The sequence below is a fragment of the Fusarium solani genome (genome assembly GCF_023522795.1).
Source record: "Fusarium solani strain SB1 chromosome Unknown bctg00000005, whole genome shotgun sequence".
In the NCBI taxonomy this organism is placed as follows: Eukaryota; Fungi; Ascomycota; class Sordariomycetes; order Hypocreales; family Nectriaceae; genus Fusarium; species Fusarium solani.
The window spans coordinates 1,912,117-1,931,242 of record NW_027072153.1 but is presented as its reverse complement, the minus strand read 5'-3'; the positions used below and the strand labels follow the sequence as shown (position 1 = coordinate 1,931,242).

The window sequence follows — 19,126 nt, the reverse complement described above, 5'->3', positions numbered from 1 at the left end:
ACCCCATTGCCGGAGGCTGGTGATGGCCTGCCAATGTTTAAGATTAGAAATGGGTTGCGTGGTTACGATTTACGCGTTGGTGATCCACAAGACGAGTAGGCAGCAAAAAAAGGCCTGTATCATGTTACTGAAGCTGAGGTTCAAAAATGGATGCCTTGGGATCTGGGCGGCGATATCCTTGGCATGTTAGAAATGCAAGCTCGCGCTTATGGCAAATACTGGAAGCCTAAGCGAGCATCATTTGTGGCGCGTAGTAAACGAAACAATGAGGCGAAGGGAGGGACCGAGGTTTGTTTTTAAAGGTTGCCTGGAACACGCCGGGGGTTGAATACGCCTGAATACGCCAGGATACGCCGGGCTTTTTGAATTGTCTACCCAATCAGGCTACACACTTCTTGGCATTGCCTAAGGGTGTTTCCCGCCCTTTTGTAAGGCTTGTGGATCGGTGCGCAAATTGATGCTGTTTTCGGGACCCCTGAAGGCTCGGTTGGAGCGGGCAACTCCACTGCGGCTCACTCCACGAAGCAGCGATGTAGGTTAATTAGACAACGACGGAGATTCCGAGTCCAAATTGAGGTTTCATACTTGACTCTTGTTAATTACTGGTTCAAAGACAATAGGCAGAATTTCTGAGATTATATACTCTCGCTCGTTGTTAGCTCTCGATACAACTCTTTAATGCCGTCTTAGGAGCAATGGCGTGTAGAGAAAAAGGGCATTAAGGAGTACTACTTGCTCTAGGGTATGTTGCGTTACTATCTATCTTGCGAGCGCCCTTGCTATGCTGCTTATTTTACGAAATTACCTTAAACCCGATACTTGACACCTTGATTTGTAATGCTTTAATGTTAGTACGTTACGGTTGTGTTACTTCCGTTGGGTCGCTCAGAAGCCCACTCTCCACCGTTTCTTTGAGCCCTTGACCAAGCTTCAACGTTAAGACATTCCAGACACCTCGATTTGTAATACCCTGACGTGAGTACTTAGTCAAAAGGCTGCACAAGGCCAGGGGGCGGGGGCCTCGGAGCAACTCAACAGCATCGCCACACCCTATAAGAGGAAGAAGGGAACGCTCCTTGATCCACCTTGAAGAAAAACTGACACGATTCCTCTACCACTTGTTAGCAAAAATAACATCTTACAGACAACATGGCCTACCCACGCACCTGTCGCTCGTTCCGTCGTACCGAACCCCCCTACCCTCTTGCTGTTGTACCGTCCACCGAAACACTCCCAGAGACACTCGGCCCTCGCGACGTCGTCATCCGCATCCATGCGGTATCGCTTAACTTCCGCGATGTAGCCATGCTGCACGAAGGCCGCTACCCCGCACCGGCCGAGCCCCGAGGCATATCTGCGTCAGACTGCGCGGCGGAGGTTGTGGCTGTGGGGCATGAGGTGAACCAATTCAAGATTGGGGATCATGTGGCCCCAGTCTTCAACATGACCGATCTAGACGGCACGGAAAGGGATAGTGATGCCGTGGCCCTTGGTGGCAACGGCCCTGGAGTGCTCAGGGAATTCGCGGTATTCGAAGACAAGTTCCTCGTGAAGCTGCCGCAGCATTTGTCTTGGGAAGAGGTAAGTCGAGTCCTGAGGGTTGTTTGGGTGGTTATGTCGAGTGAGTTGTTGATCTGGATAGGCATCAACGCTCGCGTGTGCGGGACTGACAGCTTGGACGTCGCTCGATTCGCTCAAAGGCTCCAACGAGGACACTGCCGCACTGTTACAAGGTGAGGCAACACATTGTTGCATTCTGCTGATTCTTTAGCTGACCTCGGAAAGGCACTGGCGGCGTCAGCATGTTTGCGCTGCTGATATGTCTTGCCGCCGGTATCAAGCCAATCATCACTTCGTCTTCGGATGCCAAGCTTGAAAGGGTGAAACAGCTTGGTCGTGATGTCCAAGGAATCAATTACAAGAAGCACCCGGACGTTGCAGCGGAAGCACTGCGACTCACCGGCGGCAAAGGGGTAGACTACGTTGTTAATAACACTGGGCCTACCTCCATTCCCTCCGATTTGCAGGCCTTGCGTAAGAAGCACGGGACCATTTCGTTGGTAGGATTTCTGGAAGGCTTCGAGGCCGACTGGAATCCCAGTATGCTCCTCACTCTTCTATCGAAGGCCGCTAAGATTCAGTAAGTTATCACACTGCACGCTCGTTCCTTGTTGAAATGGGATTGGATTTTTACTCATGCTGCGCTTCTTAGGGGTATTCAAGTCGGGTCGAAGAAGGAGTTTGAGGAATTGAACAAGTTCCTGGACGAGAAGAAGGTTCGGCTTGACTCGATAGTCGATAAAACATTCGCTTTCGAGGATTCCGCTGCAGCGTTCGACTATCTTTACTCAGGATCACACATAGGGAAGGTCGTGATTAAGATCTAGATATGCAACAGGGTTCAGTATTCCTCACAAACAGAAGCCCGGGGACGGGCGCCTCAGCCTTCTGAAGCCAATCTCGGTAGTATCACAATAGTTCTTGCAACCAACTAAGACAATACGACGGGTTTATCACTGTTATCCCTGAGATTCAAGATTGACATGATAGTAGTAAAGTGTCGTACAGCAATAAGACTCGGTTTGCCTCGGCGCATCTTTCACTTCAACTTTCAAAAAATAATATTAACCTATGAATCTTTAAAAGTTAAAGACCACAAATTAAACTGCTTTTCCAAAGGCACGCCGACCAAGCTACAAAATAAAAACCATTCATTCAAATAGAGAGGTACGATTGCCATGGACGGCCATGCTCGACAGTAGCCTTGTTGCTGTGTCTGTCCATCCGAATCCGCATCCTCCGTTCTGACCGTCGTGCAGTCTCGAGTTCCTTTTCCTCTGCGCAAGTAAACTGCGCTGCTGAGGAGCTGAGAGATGTATCAAGCTCTGCTGGTCCTTGACGCTCAGACGTGAGAGCTGCGTTGCCATGGCTGTTTCCTTGCGTCCTCGATTTGTGAGGGCATCGGAAGGAGGTGCGCCGGGAATTGCAACTGGTTCTTCGGCTGATGTTGACTGGTTTGTAATCCGTGGTCTGCTTGATGAAGCGGTTTGGGATCGATGTGAGAGAATCTTGCCAGAGGGTAATCGAATACTATCCTCATCTGGTCGGACAAGGCTTTGGGTGCTGTGGCTGTTGAGACCTTCGACGTCATAAAACTCCATCATCTCGTCTGACATCTCAAACCGACAGTGTCCCTTGTCAAGCATGTGCTGCTGCACACCCTCGACAGTGCGTCGCCTGGTCCCACAGAGAATGCATTCGTGGTATCCAAAGATGACAAAATGGAGATACCATATCAATGTGGCGGGCTCCACGACGAGGTTGTCCTGGAAAGGGATTACGAGGCTGTGTGTGGTCTTCATGTGGGCGAGATTGTCGTCGATGTCTGAGGCTTGGTGAGAGCAAAAGATGCAGTTTTCAGGCACAAACTCGGGCATGTCATCTTGGCTAACTTCACGGTCGCTCCCAGAGTCGCTTTCTGAAGACTTGTCGTTGGGTGATTGTGAGCGGTGATTGGAGCCCGAGGCTTGATAGGTGTCTGATGAAGGCAAAGTGTTGATACCCAGATCGGCCACCTTTCGCCTCAAGTTCTCGATACTAATCCTCTTGTTAGAATTGGAGCTTCCAATGCGATACAAGTATACTAACTGCAGCTCGCTCTTTGCATGTTGTCGTTGTTCTTGCACAGTCTCGAACGAGACCTGGCATGTCGAGCACGATAATGTTGATGTTGTTGTTAGTGGCATGATTTCGAAGTAGGGAGTAGAAGAGGGAACTGTTGAGTGATTGATACAAAACAAGTCTATTCAAAGGGAAAATAGAAGGGTATTTATCGATGGACTATCATGCGCTCATCATTCCAGCTGAAGAATGACTGAGTCAAAGGCGAGTGGGGTATTTCCTAAAGAGGCAATCGAAATCATGATCTTGGATGAGTCGAACTCGACATGGATGATTTGGGACGTTGATGCCTGAGGCATGAAGGCTCAGCCACCTGAATCATGTTTTGTGCATGATTACCCGCAATTTATGAATCTACACATCCACAGCAACATGATCAACTCTGACAAGGCATTCACTTCTGGTGAAGGATATGTCTGATTATCATGCACTCCAGAGCAACGTGACTTAGTATCACCATAGAGGCGAGTTCCGCGTCAAGGATTACGTGACGCTCTCACCTGACCATGGAATACCGGTTTCTTGAGTTTCCGTCATGACGCCTCCCTCGGCAAAGAACTTCTTTAACTTGGATGAAAACCAGAGGAAAGCCTTGAGAGTTTCATGAAACTAACGCTTTGACGCTCGGCCGGCCATGGCTTCTTAACACGGCCAAGTTGGAGACATGCTATCTCTGGCTGATACCAGAATGCAAATGCCGCACAAGGGGCGACGGGCACCGGAAACGTGTGGTGAAACCTTCCGACTCGCATCTACAAATACTGATGGTCAGGACCAGCTCCAGTGCATCGGATATGCTTGATCCGAGCTGCATGCGGGCGACCGTTTTCAGGGCCGTTGTAGTATCCGTAGGATCGGGTTTCACATGGATGTTTGGCCCCCACGGGTTCATCCATCCTTGCGAAGATCAGCATTCCAGACAAAGTTGTCTGTTCTTCAAGTGCTCTATTGAATAAAAGACAGAGGAATGCAATCGCCTGTCTGAAGTAAAATAAGCATCGATGGTGAATAGTTTAAACAACTTAAGAACCTCTCACCGATTTCAGAGAGTGAACCAGAATGGCGGGAGCACCCGCACCTTGAGAGCACCCGCCAGGGCTGAAGTAACCTAGTGTTACAATAGACGCGAGAAATAAACTTGGCAGGGCGATTATCACTTCCTCAACCTATAAAGAAACATCCATCGCGCTTCAGGCTATGCAGGGGTTGACCTCTTTCAACCATGCGACAACCCACCATTGGCCACACCAATTCGGTCCCGAGCCTTCGGTCCCGAGAAACCTGGGCGCTTATATCACCACACGAGACAACAAGAGGACATGAGTGTGCCTCTCCCACACCATGATTGGGTATGAGCCACTACAAGAACCAGATAGGGTTGTCAAAGTCGGGAGGATTTAAGAATAAAGCACATTGACTACGCACTCGCCTTTACTTCGTCTGATATTCCCAGCAACATAATTCATATGGCCCTTCATGCACAGAAGCCTGACGACGGTGACTCGGACGTCATCCCAATCTCTTACTTTGCCCCTAAAGACAAGATGCCATCACACTCTGATAGCGAAGGCCTTCAGGTTGACATGTCCAATGCCCCTGAGGTAGCACACCTCTACGGTCAGCACAAGCTGTACTACAATCCGCCGGAGTACCAGCAGCCCGAGCCAGAGTCAAGTCCACAGCAGAAACAGATTCATGTTCCTTTTGGCCTTGAAATCTGGACCTTCGGCCTCCTCATTGGTGTCTTGGCTGCTGTCGTTGTTGGCGCGGGAGTTGGTGGAGGATGTGCTGCTGCGCTGGGAAATTGCTCTAGGTAAGCTCGTGTTGTTCAACACCTCCCAGTGAATTCGCATTGATGAGTCTTCCAAGCAATAATACAGAATGTACCGAGTGTTCCGAAGCTGCCCCAGCCGAGACCATTTCATGTCCCTCCATCGAGCCCAACGACACGTCTTCGGAAAATACTACAGACCCCTACGTCCCGAGACGAGCATCAGCCGTGGAAAGACTAGAACTCAACTGCCCCACAGACTTTCGACAAAGAACAGTCTTCAAGTCTAACAAGGGCTATGAGTTCTCTTGGTACTGTGGCGTGAACGTACCTGCAGGTGACCCCGCCAAGGGCGGCGGTGTCATGGGAGATGTAGCACCTATAATCGCCTATACCCTCGAAGACTGTCTAAATGCCTGTGCCGCCATGATCGACAGGGATGAAAACAGAGGGACGGGAGTCAAGTGTAAGAGCGTCGTCTTCGATAGACGGATGGCTGAGATGGTAGGCAGACTGGGCGCAAACTGCTTCTTGAAGAACGGCACCAAGCCAGAAGGGGGTGAGTGGGGGTTTAATGACGACCTCATGGCTTATGCCGAAAGGAATGATTGAAGGGCAGTTGGTTATATAGACTTCGAGCGACATGGATTCCCCTGATACCCCAAGCAACACTTTGGCTTCTGTATTGAGCGTACCTACACACTTTAGTTGATAGTAAACGAAGATTTGACTTCTATATCCGTCCTCTGCTCCTGTACCCGATACTCTCTCTGAGTTATAGGGAAGAGCAACGACTCTCACAACAAACCTTTGAAGACATAGTAATCGCCCACACCCCTGCCTCCGGATTAGGCCAAATAGCCAGCGTGTTATGACCCGAGGTTCCAATAGTAGGAGTATCCATCGAAACTGGGTACCTTATTGGCTCGACCTGGGGAGCATCCCAATAAGGAACACAACCAACATGCCATCGAGTCTGTCGGCTCTTGAGTCCTTTAGCGAGCTCCAGGGTCCCAATACCAGGCCTAAATGCCTTTTACTCGTAGAGTAATTACATAATATTGTCCTAAACGATACCAACCAGAAAGCTATAAATGCTTGTGCGTAGCTCAGCAATACAAATCCTCACTTCTTATCTACTCTTCATCTTTTAGCTTCAGCACAGCGCGCAGCAACCCTGCCACCCTATCAACACAAAGGCCGGCAAAGCGCAATGCCGAAACTCTCTAGTGTGCTCGATGGGATTCCTAAACTCCCAACCCTGCCTGGCGATCTGAACGATACCAAGAACTGGGGCTTCACAGTTTACCGCACTTACTATGGCTCCTCCAGCGACGAGAACTGGGACAAGTTGCTCACGACTACCAAGAGGGAAGCAATGGAAGAGGTCATGAAGTGGAGTGACGACGAGTCTGGAGAGAAACTCAAGCCCCTCTTCCGGTTCTCAAGGCAGTCGACGCCGAGGAGGAGCTGAGAGAGGATATCCCCCCGCAGGAAGGCGACGAAGACTTCGGCGAGCCGAGGTACTGGGGCTGGATGAAAATAGAGACAAGGCAGATACTGGAGCTTTGGGGCGGGCTGGAATGGAGTCATACTGAGTGTGTTATTATGTGGACGGAAAATCAGGCGGATCTGGAGGAGCAGGTCTGGGACGGATGGGATGCGGATTAAGTGCTCGTGTAAATATGCCATTGACTGAACGGACTTTCCCCCCCATAAACACACAATTCAAGGTCAGTTGGCGGATATCGACCGCTGTAATGTGGTCCATTATGGGAGGAAAGCATGTGGTAGAGCTATTGCTGCCTGAGCTTTGTGAGAGAGCTATCAATACCCTTAAAGGGGACTTGGGGACCATGAGGGAGCACTTTGCTGGCCAGGGTCAGACAATGTTGAATGAAAGTTCAAGTAGAAGTCCGAAAGTTCCTAACATGCATAACTACATATTCTTGAAATGTCTGAAAGAAGCAGCCTCCCTTTAGACATCCCGACAACTGCTTGGGTATGACAGCTCCTTTGGGTGGCGGCCACTCTCCTCCAGCTCGGTCCACCAGGACACCTGCTTAAATCTAGCATACCACTCCCTCAACAACCCCAAGCGCTCATCCTCAAACACATCAAGGGAATAACTCAGTTCCATGTATCTCGCACCACCTGCAAGCGCAGCATCCACCAACCCAGGGTGATCAAGCCAAGGCGTCAACCATCCACCCTTTTCCAAACTCCCGGCTGCCCACTCTTGAGCCTTGAGAAGAGCCCGGACATGGTTCTCCTTTGCATGACGGGCCAATGCAAGGCTGCGATCTTCATCCCTAATACCGGACCAACTCGTCGTAACAGTCGCCGCGTTCTTGATGTAGTAGTTGGAGTCTGTGATCGACTGCAGAATGGTGGAGTGAATGTCGTTCATGAGGGCCCTCTCAAGGGGCGTGGGGCTGACCATGGGGGTTTTCTCGGGGTAGAGTTCCTCCAAGAGCAAACGGATAGAGGAACTCTCGTGAACCCAGCGTGGTTCATTCTTTCCAGTAGGATCGGTAATTCTTAAGCAAGGGCTGCTCTTGCCAGCAGGCTTCGGGTCGCTTGGATCGACATCCACAACGGCAGAACCATTGAAACAAAGAACTTTGATGTTGAGCCTGTGGTCGTTGGTCTTGCCCTCGTATAGTTGAGAAGGGGAGTCGACAAGGCCTTTAAGGAGGAGAAAGTAGACAATCTGCTTTGGGAAGAACCCCTCCAGCCACAAGAAGAGGGTAAGTTTAGAGTCAGCGGTAATGGACGACATGGTGCCGAAACTTAATCTTCATTTGAGTGCTTGATTTAAATTGAAGTTACTTGTTTATTGATGTGACCATCTTTATACTTGCGGCTGAAGAGGCTTATAAATGTCTGCGATGGCTGAAATGTCGCCGGAAGGATTGGACCCAGATCGATTCACGCCGAAAAGTTTCCGAGCTATCGTTGACAACGCAGTCAGTCAGGGGAAGACTTCTTCGACCATCAAGGTGGTTTTAATCGTCCAAGAGAGTTGGCCGTGATGACACACATGTAAAATTTTACTATCAGGAGATCTAGAGTGTTCCATCCGCTATGGAGCTGGAACTTGGGAGGAGACCGATCGAGGTCAATTCTGGCATGAGTTTGGTGATCAACTATTTAGACAGCTCAACTCGCTCTGTCCAGCTTGTTGGCCTCCCAAAGTATATCGTAGCCTTGCGTTCTGCCAAATCCATGACAATGTTAAACAAAGTCTGCGACTCTGACTCGCCAACCTGACAGCGATTGATAGAACCTGGAAACCCTTGCTCGTCTTTGAACAGTTCGAATAATGAAGAGGATGTGATCGTCTCCGAGGCTGCCTTTTCTGTGATGAGCTGAGAAAGACGCTTGACGCGAGCGAACGAATCCAAATACGGTGGGCGCTCGTCTACCCCTGGATGGTCGAGCATCAGATGGTTCGCGTGAACGATGGTCCCATCCTGGTCCAGCTCGATCTCCTTGATCCCCACGCTCGTGCATTCAAGTCCTATCGCTTCCTTTGAGTCTGACACCAAGATATGGCCACTTCCAGCCGTCCCAGTTGCTTGCAGCTTCTGTGCCGCCTCACGCGCAGAGTTTGACTCCAGAGCCGCCCTCAGTGAGAGGTGGATTGGTAGTTTCGTGGTGTCGAGGCCGCGAGCTCGGATAGCGTTGAGGGAGACTCCAACGCCAGATGAGTTGAATCCAATCTTGCCTATGACACCCCCTTCCGTGACGAATGACATATCTGGTAGGTCTGTGCCCGGCTGAGTGATATGGCATATGAAAAGGTTGGGCGTTTGTTGGACCCTCCAGTCCCAGTTCTGTGCCAGGAGCATGTTGCCATTCTTCTGGCGGTATGCCAAGCTAGTGCAGCCGTCGGTCTGAACAGGGACACTGGGGCTGTCTGTAAATAGACCAAAGGTGATTTCAGTTCGAACATTGAGAGCGACTATATCGATAAACTCGACTCCTGCGCCATCGGCGACGCCGCGTATTTCTTCGACATGGCGAGGGCATAGCCTCTGTAGTGGCTTGACGTACTTTTGTGCCTCGATTCGAACAGCAGGCCAGTCCATATCACAGGTGGTTTGGAAAAGCCACTTGTAAAAGTCCAGAGATCCCGCTACTTTATCCTTTGCGGCGGTGCCATGTTGATGGCCGATCTACAGGCCTGCTGGTTAACGTCTAAGCTTTGTTGAGGCTCTTCCCTGGATACTTACCTCATAGGGCGTGCCAGAGCAGTTAACTTGTAGCATTTTTTTTTTGTGTGTATGGTTATGGAATTATTCGTACTGGAAAGAAAACGAAAATGAACTCAGCTTGCGAGGGGACTTATACCCGACAACAGGCGCGGGGTTAGACAGACAATAGCCCCAATTCCAATTGTAGATCAGCGCGCTATTACTCATAATTGGCCCATGAGCTTTGTTATCGCATCCTTCATGGCTTAAGTGATGCTGAAATGACCTAGTTACCCTTTCTTAGACCCCGTCGGCCTCCAACTCTGGAGCCCGAGCCCGAGATTTGGGAACTAGCGTACCTCGGCCGTCACTCGTCTACAGTGTCAGGAACAATTGTCAAGTGACACCGAAGAGGAGGCGCCTGTGGGAATTCGAGGAAAGAGAACGCTGTGAGTCAACGATGGTGTCAATACACCAAGCCACATATGCCTTGCCTACGCCCTGGCGTGGGGAGTGTTTTGTCTTCAGTTTCGAGATCAGACATGTTTAAGGGAGACGCCAGCAAGACTCCTCCCCTTGAAGCAAAGCGCAAAGAAACATCAAGTCTATCCTGTGAAATCGAGATCTGATTTACCCAAATGTATGCTGTTTCTCCACTACCGCAGCAAAAGCCCATTCCGAAAATGCAGAGACATACCTGCAGCCCACATCTTTTCCCCCTTGGACCCTGCGCAAAGGGCGGGTGAGAACCGGGTAGATCCGCCACTAGGAAGCAATCCGCAAAGCCAATCTTGCATTTGTAGATCGTGGAGGGGGGCTGCCGTCTTGATCAGCATTCGTGTCTATTTCGGCAGTTCAGCTATGTCTCATCGCTTCTATGTCGATCAGCTGTGGCACCTTTAATCTTCATCATGACGGAGAAAACGCAGGAATTTGGTCACTCTTTCCATGCCGTAAACTATAAGGCGTAACTTTTTCTAAAAGATTTTGCTGCAGTGCTCCTTAAAACCGATAGCTATTGAACCTCATCGTGCATCCTAGTACAAATAGGACTGGGGTTTCCTGTGATCAGCATGTTGTCCCCCAAACGAATCACATATACAACACAGTGCCCGGAGTCTCTTTTAGTTACCCAGAGCTTTTCCTCTTATCCATCTTCTCATTTATTCTGGTAGCATCCGAGTCGAGTCTTGGGCATTTGAGTTGGGTGAGTACTATCAAGACAGGGGGGGTTCACAGAAAACGATACGCAATAGTCAACAAGAGGACAGGCTCTGAGAGATCTAAACCGTATTCAAGGATTTATGGCAAATTCCATTTGCCGACTGGTTCTCCCACAACGAGGAATCCCAGGGTGGTGATCGCCCCGTCCCTGTCGGACAGCAGACCGCCACAATCGGACCGCCGCACAGATATGAGACAATGAGATAATGTGTCGTGGCAAGTCTTGAAATTCCAAATCACACGTAAGGTTACTCAGAGAGTACACAACTGTCTGGTGCTGCCTTGGATATCAGTATGCTTTATTAAAAACGAATTGTCCCCGTCGGCTGTACGGTTAGGAAATGTAATTCTGTCCGTGTCGTTTACTCGGCTTCTCGAATTAAGGACTACCTTTGAAGAATCATGTTCGACGAAAAATCTCAGGCGGAATATGACCCAAACTCTCCAAGCCTTGGAGCAACAACATCGGCGGACGAAGACAAAAGATCCAGACATGAACTCGACCTGGCGACACAGTACCTCAGAGATCATCAAGAATGGGCCGATTACGACCATCTTGAAGCAAAAAGGTTCGCCAGAAGATTGACTGGCGCATCATGCCGCTCATGGTCGTCACAAACACCATTGGCGCTGTCGATGTGAGTTGCAGAGAACCATCTCCACCGAGAGTTATTGATCGATATATAGAAAATCATCGTCTCCAACGCCGCTTTGTATGGAATGATTGAAGATACCCGTCTCGTCGGACAACAGTACAACTGGAGTGAGTCTAGCTGACACATTCTCAATACTCCTACTAACTAGCCCATCTTATTAGTGGTTTCAATCTTCTACCTTGGATGGCTCGTCGCCGAGTATCCCGCCAACGCCATACTCCAAAAGTTTCATATCTGGCTACCTGATTCTCCATTGAAGGCCTACTTCCTGACTGGAAAGGACAAGTACATCGCTCTCGACAGAGTTCGAGAAAACATGATTGGAATCGAAAATATGGTGACCGCGTGTCTAAGGGCAGCTCGTCGTCCGAACTAACCACTGTTGCTTCCAGGAACTAAAGTGGTATCAAGTTCGTGAAGCCTTTACCGATTACAAGACCTACCTCCTCGTCCTCTTTGTCCTTAGCATCCATGTGCCAACGGGCGGCGTCGTCGCCTTTGGGGCACAGATCGTGTCTGGTCTTGGCTTCACCAACAGGTGCGACGCTGACCTTGTCGAGTTTCATGGTGGCAGTTCCCCAGCTGTGGTTCAAGAACAAGAGATGCTTAGCGATGGGGCTTTGCTGCATAGTCCCTGTCGTTTGCTGTTCCTTGCTACAACGTGGGTGTGCAGGGCTTGAATGATGGTTGTTTCAAGTACTAACTAGCTTCAAGATCTGCCTCGCGAGAACAAGGTCGGCCGACTGCTAGCGTACTACTTCTTCTACTTCTTCTGGGGCCAATACGCGACAGGTAGATACTATTGCAATCATGATCGCTCCCAAGCTGATCTTCATAGCCATCTCCCTCCCTATGGGCAACGTATACGGACACACCAAAAAGCTGACGGTCAATGCCAGTATTTTCGTTGCATATTGCGCCGCAAATATGGTAGGCCCCCAAGTCTTTTTCATCCACGAAGCACCTAACTACCCAACAGGGTACAACACCTTGTTGGGGTTCGAAGTTGCGGCTATCTGCTGCATCACGGCGTATGCAGTCGGTTGCTTCCTGGAGAACAAGCAGAGAGATCGAGAGGGGACCAACGTCTCTGTGGGAGCGGATGAACAGTTTGGAGACTTGACCGACTACGAAAAGGGGGGGTTTCGACACCTTTATTAAATCTGAACATTAAAAACGGTTGAAAGATTGATCCATGAGTCTTGCACATTGCGCTGGAAGTGGAGTAGAGGGTTAGGTCGATTGTGTGGCTAGTAACAAGGAGGCGGCCACGTGCGAAGGTGACAGTAGGGTGACAGTAGGCATCTCATTATCCTATTAATTGAGATATCCCCTCAAGAACTTTAATCTTAAATGTTCTATGACTCTGAAAGATCGATGTTATTTTTGGTTTAGCAGGGAAGAGCCAGCACGAACCAGGTTGAAGATTGTTGGTGTTACCCTAAGCCGCCCATCAACACCTGTTGTCGAGGGACCAAGAAACATCAAGTACCTACGCAAAGCGATAATACAAGGCACTGAGAAAATATTGTTCAAGCCAGAGATGAGAATTAAATGTATTAGGTATCAGGCCAAGCCTCCATGCATCACGCACGCACATCACTCCTCTCGACGCTCCATCCAATCCACATAATCCAACACAACACCCATTCCTAGAACCCCCTTATCCAGTTCCCAGCGGCCCATTGAATCCTCGCTATCGCTAAATGCAAAAAAATAAAACGCAGGTAAACAAGCAAATAAATGCGGTATAAATGTCAAAAGTGTCGGGAAATTTTTCTGCCAAACGCCATGCCGCTTCAATGTCCATAACCCTTGGTATCTTCAACACGACCAAAAACGCGCCAAACCAATACCTCTTTGGATCCCCGCGCTCAGTTCAGATCTTATCTTCGAACGTCGCCTTAGTTTTGTTAGTTTTGCTAGATTTGTTAGGAGAGATTTTTTATCGTTGTTGCTGAAATCGTCATGGCCATATCAATCACTTCATCCTCCTCTTTGCATGCGTCTGGTCACCGCCGACAGTCACTGTCTGTAAAGCGACTCCTTAAACCTCCTCACCCAGTGCTGACGCACACGGCCCGGCATCTTGCAAAAGACCATGGCCTTGCACTCGTTGATGAGCACACTCTCGGAGATCTTGACCTGCAAATCAAGGTCTTCATCCGCAAAGTCGCGGAAGAAGACGTCGAGAGCTTCCTCCTGCCAGCGCAAGCTGCTTCGCGAGCGCACTGCTTCGACGAGCTCCTCGATGACAGGCGCATGCGACAGGAGCTGGCTATCGGTCTGCGAAGGAGATGCGACACTGGGGCCGTCTCGAACCGCGAGAGGCAGCATGGACGAGTTGAGCACAGAAGAGGTCAGCGCACGGGAGCCATCGTTAGAGGAAGTCCGGCGCCGCTTGCCAGGCGACTCGGGAGCTTGGCCCAAGGGCATGTTCGAAGCTGGGGGCGACTCGAAGGTAGCGGGGGTGCTCGTCGTGGGAAGCTGGCGCTTGCGGCTCTGCGTGATGGTCTCGTCCGGTGGGGTCAGCGCGCTGGCATTAACGGTCGGCGGGCCGCGAGGAGGTATCGTAGTAGACGTCGGCCGTTGCTGGGTCGAGCCCGTCGAGGAGGTGGTCGGAGTCTGGGTCAAAACAGGCCGAGAATTGGGACTCTCTAAGCCGGGAGGCCGGGGAGGGGGCTCGCTCTGGAGGTTCAAAATCCCTGTGCCAGGCATCTCGGGGTCTTCAGCGATAGGACCGTCGGTCCGTCGTCGAGGCTTCATGATCCGTTTAGGAGCACCCCCCGAGCCGATAACGTCGGGGTACAGGATCTCCATGTAGTCTTCGTGATCGAAGGGTCGGCCGCGGAGCGCCCTGGACAGAGGTTCCCTCTGGTGCGAATTAGCAATGCTGTCTGGGGTCTCGCGCCTACACCTGGGATCGCTGCTCGTGTGGTTGACCGTGGCGGGGAAGCCTCGGCACTTGCGTGATCGCAGCCTCGTCCGATATCGTCAAGGGAATGTTTACCTCGATGTGTGCGGTCCACGCCTCTTCGGTGGCAGTAACTGTTCTCGTCACTGGGTTATACAAGAACTCGGCATCCTCGCGAAGGCCTCTCCATAATCGAAAACGCTTCCTAGCATTGTCGCTCTTGTTGATCAGGTGGCTCTTTGTTGGATAGGCACCGTGACTCTCCTGCAGGGCCTGGGCGGCACGCTCCCAAGCTTCAGCTTTGAAGGAAGAGTTCTCGCGAAGGCCCAGCTGGACGCTCTCGCAGAGGCTTCGGAAGAAGGTAGCTTCGTAGGCAGGAGTCCAGCTGAAGCGCGGAGCTCTTCGATCTCGGTCTACTCGGGTAGGTGCTTGGCCGTCGGGGCCGAGCACAACATCGCCGTCGTCTTCGGACATGGGAGGAGCGATTGGAGCGAAGGAGGCGTCGTATCAAGGGCGACCTAGTCGAGTCGTCTTGGGAGACTTTCGACAGAGAGGGAACAAAAAACCAAGCCACAAAAAACAATGGATGACGAGATATGTCCCCGTGACAGGAACGAGGCTGAAGCCGAAGCGAATGCTTCTCTGGAGTCTCTCGCTCTCACTGGCACTTGGCAATGGGATTTCCCTGGATCCAATCGCCCAGTCGGGACTCGGCCGGGCGGTGAGTGGAGACCAAAAAAGAGGTCACCTGGGCTGCCGGGAATTTCATTTTGCGTCACGTGCACCCACCAGAGTCCAATCGCAGCCGTTGAAATCGGCGGTGCGTGGAATTGAAGGGGAATTTGATGGGGACCGTGAAAGGATCAACATTGTCGCTGGGGAATTGCCTCTGTAAGGCTGTCTTTTTTCCCTTTCTTGATGCAGAAATTCGATGATGCATTCGATGCATTATATGCTCCTTTAGAGTTGATCCAGGACCATGGACGAGGATCTAGAGCTTCTGGAGCTTGAGGGAGCTTTATTAACTCCTGGGCCAATCTCCACGTGGTGCTGCAATCTTGACGACAGACACGCCAAAACACCACACGCGGTGCAGGGATGATGCCACCTGCAGACCTCACCGATTGCATTGCGGTACTTTTGCACCTGCAGTTGCAGTTGCACTCGGTCTTGTCGCCGAAGACTCCATCGTTTCATTTCATCAATGACGAAACGAGATGCACGCACTTGGAGAAAGAAGCTTTTTGAACGGGCGGCACGACTGCAAATCATAGGCCTAGGCGTCTTTGACCAGTCAATCTGCGGTGTGGACTTGCTTGCAGCAGAGTCGCATAACCGCCGCTGCCGCTCCTTTCTCGCCTCGTTTTTTCGCCTCGTTTTTGGCTGTGTTTCGTCTTGACTGTGTCAGCAATGCCAAGTCGTCTTTGTTCAAAGGGTTTCGGCACTCGAGCAGCAAACCTCTAGGCCCACAGTACTTCATGGCGTGGTGTCGGTGAACCCATTGACAACAGCAGTCTTTGGCTGTCGCCGAGCAGGACGGACATGACCACGGCATATGAGTCGCGGTTTGAAAGAGACGAGTTTTGGTCGGACGAGCGTTTACTCAGAATTACCCTCCAATAGCCAAGACTCGGTAAATCTTCTCGCCGATGGATCCCGTCAATGCTGGAATGGATGCCAACAGGCAGACGGGATCTCTGAGATGGATCCAGGCACTCCTGGGTCTTCATCTAGCCGAGCTGCCGTATATGACTATGGGGACTTGGGTTCGCCGACGTCGGTAAACTTGAATACTTTGCAAGATGGTCTTTGGTGTTTCTGTCAGGCGCATCCCCAATTTCCCATGTCCATCGTTGGCCGATTGCGTCTCAACCACGCACTTGACAATACGACACTGTAAGTCTGGGTATCAAGTATCGCGTAGCCAAACGGCTTGCCCTTTCAAGCTTCATCTTTTTTAACAACTCGGTCATTCGGCATCTCTCCCACGATCATCACATCCATCACTCTGCAAACGAGGTGGAGTCCCCATTCCCAACATCCATCCCGCAACCGCACAGAGCGGACAGCCCGGCCCCCGAGAGCACTCCAGATCCCTCCCCCATCTCGGCATACGAGTCTACTGACTTGGCAGCCCGTCACGAGGAAGAACCACCATGGAACTTATCTTATCTGATTGATCTTTCCTGCAGGGGGCGAACCAACACGTTCATTTTCCGTTTCCCGCTACCGCTGAACGAGCCCCCCGGTTAATGGCGCGGTTTTCTGTCAAGGAACGGAGCCGGAGCGGAGCATCGGGCTAATCCCCAGGAGCCAAGGGTCCGGTGCACCCCTGGCTAACGAGTGCTAAAGTGCGGAAAGCTTATTGCCACACCGGCCGAATATGGGGGGCCAAGTTGCGATTTTGCCGGTGGATGTCACTGGACGACAATGTTGATATCCCTGATCATCCAGGTCAACTTTTAGTGACAGGGGGTCCACGGAGTGAGATCCAAGAACTTTTTTCACGTGTTCTACAGTAGGCAAGGTAAATGAAGTATCGCAATGGATCGTGGACGGAGCTTGCAGCCCAAGACGCTTCCGGAGATGTCTGTTTTTCTCAGCGCACTACATATCCATGAACACCGCAAGTTATCTGGAAATGACCAAGTCTGAACAAGACCTTGGCGCATCAAAGCCCAAGCCAAGCGGTATTGGCAACAAGTCACGTTCATTCACATGTGCGGCTGTGTCAAGGAGTCACCGGAACCTAGAAGAACTGATCGTCCCTACTAGGCAATCCAAGAGTCAAGGGTCAGTGACAGGCACTGGCGTTTAACTCATCCGATGATCCGATTACACGGCCCGTAATTGATCTCGGAGTTAGCTCAGCCTGGGCTCGGATCGTGGGGTTGTTGTCATGCTTGGTATGCTTGGCTCGAGTTCATTATTGTCTAGCCAAGTTCTGAGGCCTCTCGCAGGAAAGGAGGAATCTCGGGTCACGGGCAGTTGTGCTAGTTGCTGTTTGTTGGAAGTGAGAATTTCAAAGATATCCCGCACAACTCTTCCTTCTCTTTACATTCATCCTGGTGGCAATGTTTGATTCTAGTGGGCCAAAGGCAAGTGCTTCTCAGGTTGGACGTTGACCGTGAAATACCAACAGAACACCTGATTCTAAGAGGCTTAGCTTTTGGAAAGGGAAAATGTGAACTTGAACAGTCCTAGCCTGCAGGGGTTCTCGAGCCCATGTCAAACCACACACACACACACACAAGTTCCCGTTTGCTAAGGCCGACGATGGTGCTAGCGGTAAGGGCGGCTTTGGCGCGATCATAGTCCGATGGTTCCGATGTGTATGGGTCTTTGTGATGCCAGTGCCGGACTGAAGGCGATATCGCAACTTGACGAGTTGACCATAATGTTGCAAGCAGCAGCCCTCCCCACGCTTTTCGGAATATCGGCAACCAGAAACAGTTCAGGCTTCGTCAAAACCTTCACGATGAACCAAGTTCGTGCGAGTACACGATTTATCGAATCATCAATAGTGGAAGCGGCCTGTTCCGGTTGCAGTGCGGCGACAGGCATATTGGGCTGAATTGCTTCGTGTAGCGTCGATCGTTGAGACGACGTTTTGTATTAGTGGGGAAATCGACGATCAGTTTCGTGACATAGCGTTTAGATGGGCAGTATTGACTTAGATCCGAGTAAAACCGAGTGAAAAGGGTCGATATATCCCTGGACGCATGTCGCAGTGACATGGTTGCTCCTCGCAAGTCCCTGGAACTTCAGCCACGGGAGCGAAAAGAGCCGGCCATGTACATGGTAAACTTGAAAAACCCACGTCAGAGAGTGGGATGGAAGAATGAGATCGTGCGTTGGTTTGCGATTGCCGGCTCGGAAAGCTGGTGTGCCATTTGTGGCTTTGACCAGGCATCGGAGCATCGCGACTAAAGAGCGTGGAGGTGCATCAAGCAAAAAATGGAGTTTGCCCATGGACATTTCAGCTGGAACATGCATGGGGCGTATGGAAGGCAGGGTTGCTTTGACCAGCCCTGGCTCGATCGGGAGCGGCGTATCCTAGGCAGGAGAAGCGAGTGTCTCGAGCGTCAGTTTTGGGCAGGCCGTATTCACTCATCTAGAATGGCAGAACCAACAGCACAGTACAACCATGTCGACCAAATAAGGTACGGCCTTGAGGGGACCTTTTTTTCTGGGGAGCAATGCCACTAGCCAGGGTGTCCTGGGCGTGGCATGACAGCCGGCTCTGCGCCGAAATCGCTCACCTTGAGATGAATTGGCTTCCTGATTAGATCTCACGCATAACGGCCCCGGGATCAAACCGAGAGTCCGGGCTAAAGAACGGTTTCTCGATGGGAGACAGGACAGGCTACGACCGAACTAGAAAACCAAATCTTGGGACAGAATAAAAAGGTTAGGCGATGCCAGGGGCAGCCGTCATAATGATTGGGCGAGGTGGAGTCATGATCAGATAAAAAAATTATCTGATCATCAGATAAGATGCGCCATTGGTTTGCCAAGTCCGAAGCATTCGCTGTGTCCGCTGAGCCTAACCGCACACGACCACACCTATTCGGTCTTGAGTCCATCCAGGGCCCCTGCAGGTTCGGCTGGGGTGTTGAGGCCCTGGTCGCGACTTTTCCACCGTCCGTCGACTGCTGATGGTTTGCTTCAGCACCTGCCC

General features: G+C 51.0%; 7 protein-coding genes across 7 annotated transcripts; 3 read left to right on the top strand and 4 right to left on the bottom strand.

Moving 5' to 3' along the window:
- Positions 1-1,149: 1,149 nt before the first annotated feature.
- MRS44_009052 (uncharacterized protein) lies at positions 1,150-2,387 on the top strand (the record flags this gene model as incomplete). The annotated part of the gene is made up of 4 exons (XM_046269762.2): positions 1,150-1,581; positions 1,643-1,733; positions 1,786-2,140; positions 2,213-2,387. 4 exons carry the CDS (start codon positions 1,150-1,152, stop codon positions 2,385-2,387), a joined length of 1,053 nt encoding a protein of 350 aa, XP_046132515.1.
- Positions 2,388-2,711: 324 nt separating this feature from the next.
- On the bottom strand, positions 2,712-3,746 carry MRS44_009051 (uncharacterized protein; the record flags this gene model as incomplete). The annotated part of the gene is made up of 1 exon (XM_065621156.1): positions 2,712-3,746. One exon carries the CDS (start codon positions 3,744-3,746, stop codon positions 2,712-2,714), a length of 1,035 nt encoding a protein of 344 aa, XP_065477228.1.
- Positions 3,747-5,225: 1,479 nt separating this feature from the next.
- Positions 5,226-6,926, top strand: MRS44_009050 (uncharacterized protein; the record flags this gene model as incomplete). The annotated part of the gene is made up of 3 exons (XM_046278583.2): positions 5,226-5,494; positions 5,551-6,011; positions 6,607-6,926. 3 exons carry the CDS (start codon positions 5,226-5,228, stop codon positions 6,924-6,926), a joined length of 1,050 nt encoding a protein of 349 aa, XP_046132513.2.
- A 504-nt stretch (positions 6,927-7,430) lies between these two features.
- MRS44_009049 (uncharacterized protein) lies at positions 7,431-8,234 on the bottom strand (the record flags this gene model as incomplete). The annotated part of the gene is made up of 1 exon (XM_046281233.1): positions 7,431-8,234. One exon carries the CDS (start codon positions 8,232-8,234, stop codon positions 7,431-7,433), a length of 804 nt encoding a protein of 267 aa, XP_046132512.1.
- Positions 8,235-8,601: 367 nt separating this feature from the next.
- Positions 8,602-9,726, bottom strand: MRS44_009048 (uncharacterized protein; the record flags this gene model as incomplete). The annotated part of the gene is made up of 2 exons (XM_046280088.2): positions 8,602-9,633; positions 9,691-9,726. The coding sequence occupies 2 exons, from the start codon at positions 9,724-9,726 to the stop codon at positions 8,602-8,604; spliced, it is 1,068 nt and encodes a 355-aa protein (XP_046132511.1).
- A 1,745-nt stretch (positions 9,727-11,471) lies between these two features.
- MRS44_009047 (uncharacterized protein) lies at positions 11,472-12,692 on the top strand (the record flags this gene model as incomplete). Its single annotated transcript, XM_065621155.1, has 6 exons — positions 11,472-11,513; positions 11,563-11,638; positions 11,693-11,868; positions 11,924-12,098; positions 12,246-12,323; positions 12,370-12,692. The coding sequence occupies 6 exons, from the start codon at positions 11,472-11,474 to the stop codon at positions 12,690-12,692; spliced, it is 870 nt and encodes a 289-aa protein (XP_065477227.1).
- Positions 12,693-13,556: 864 nt separating this feature from the next.
- Positions 13,557-14,919, bottom strand: MRS44_009046 (uncharacterized protein; the record flags this gene model as incomplete). The annotated part of the gene is made up of 2 exons (XM_065621154.1): positions 13,557-14,388; positions 14,447-14,919. The coding sequence occupies 2 exons, from the start codon at positions 14,917-14,919 to the stop codon at positions 13,557-13,559; spliced, it is 1,305 nt and encodes a 434-aa protein (XP_065477226.1).
- Positions 14,920-19,126: the final 4,207 nt, after the last annotated feature.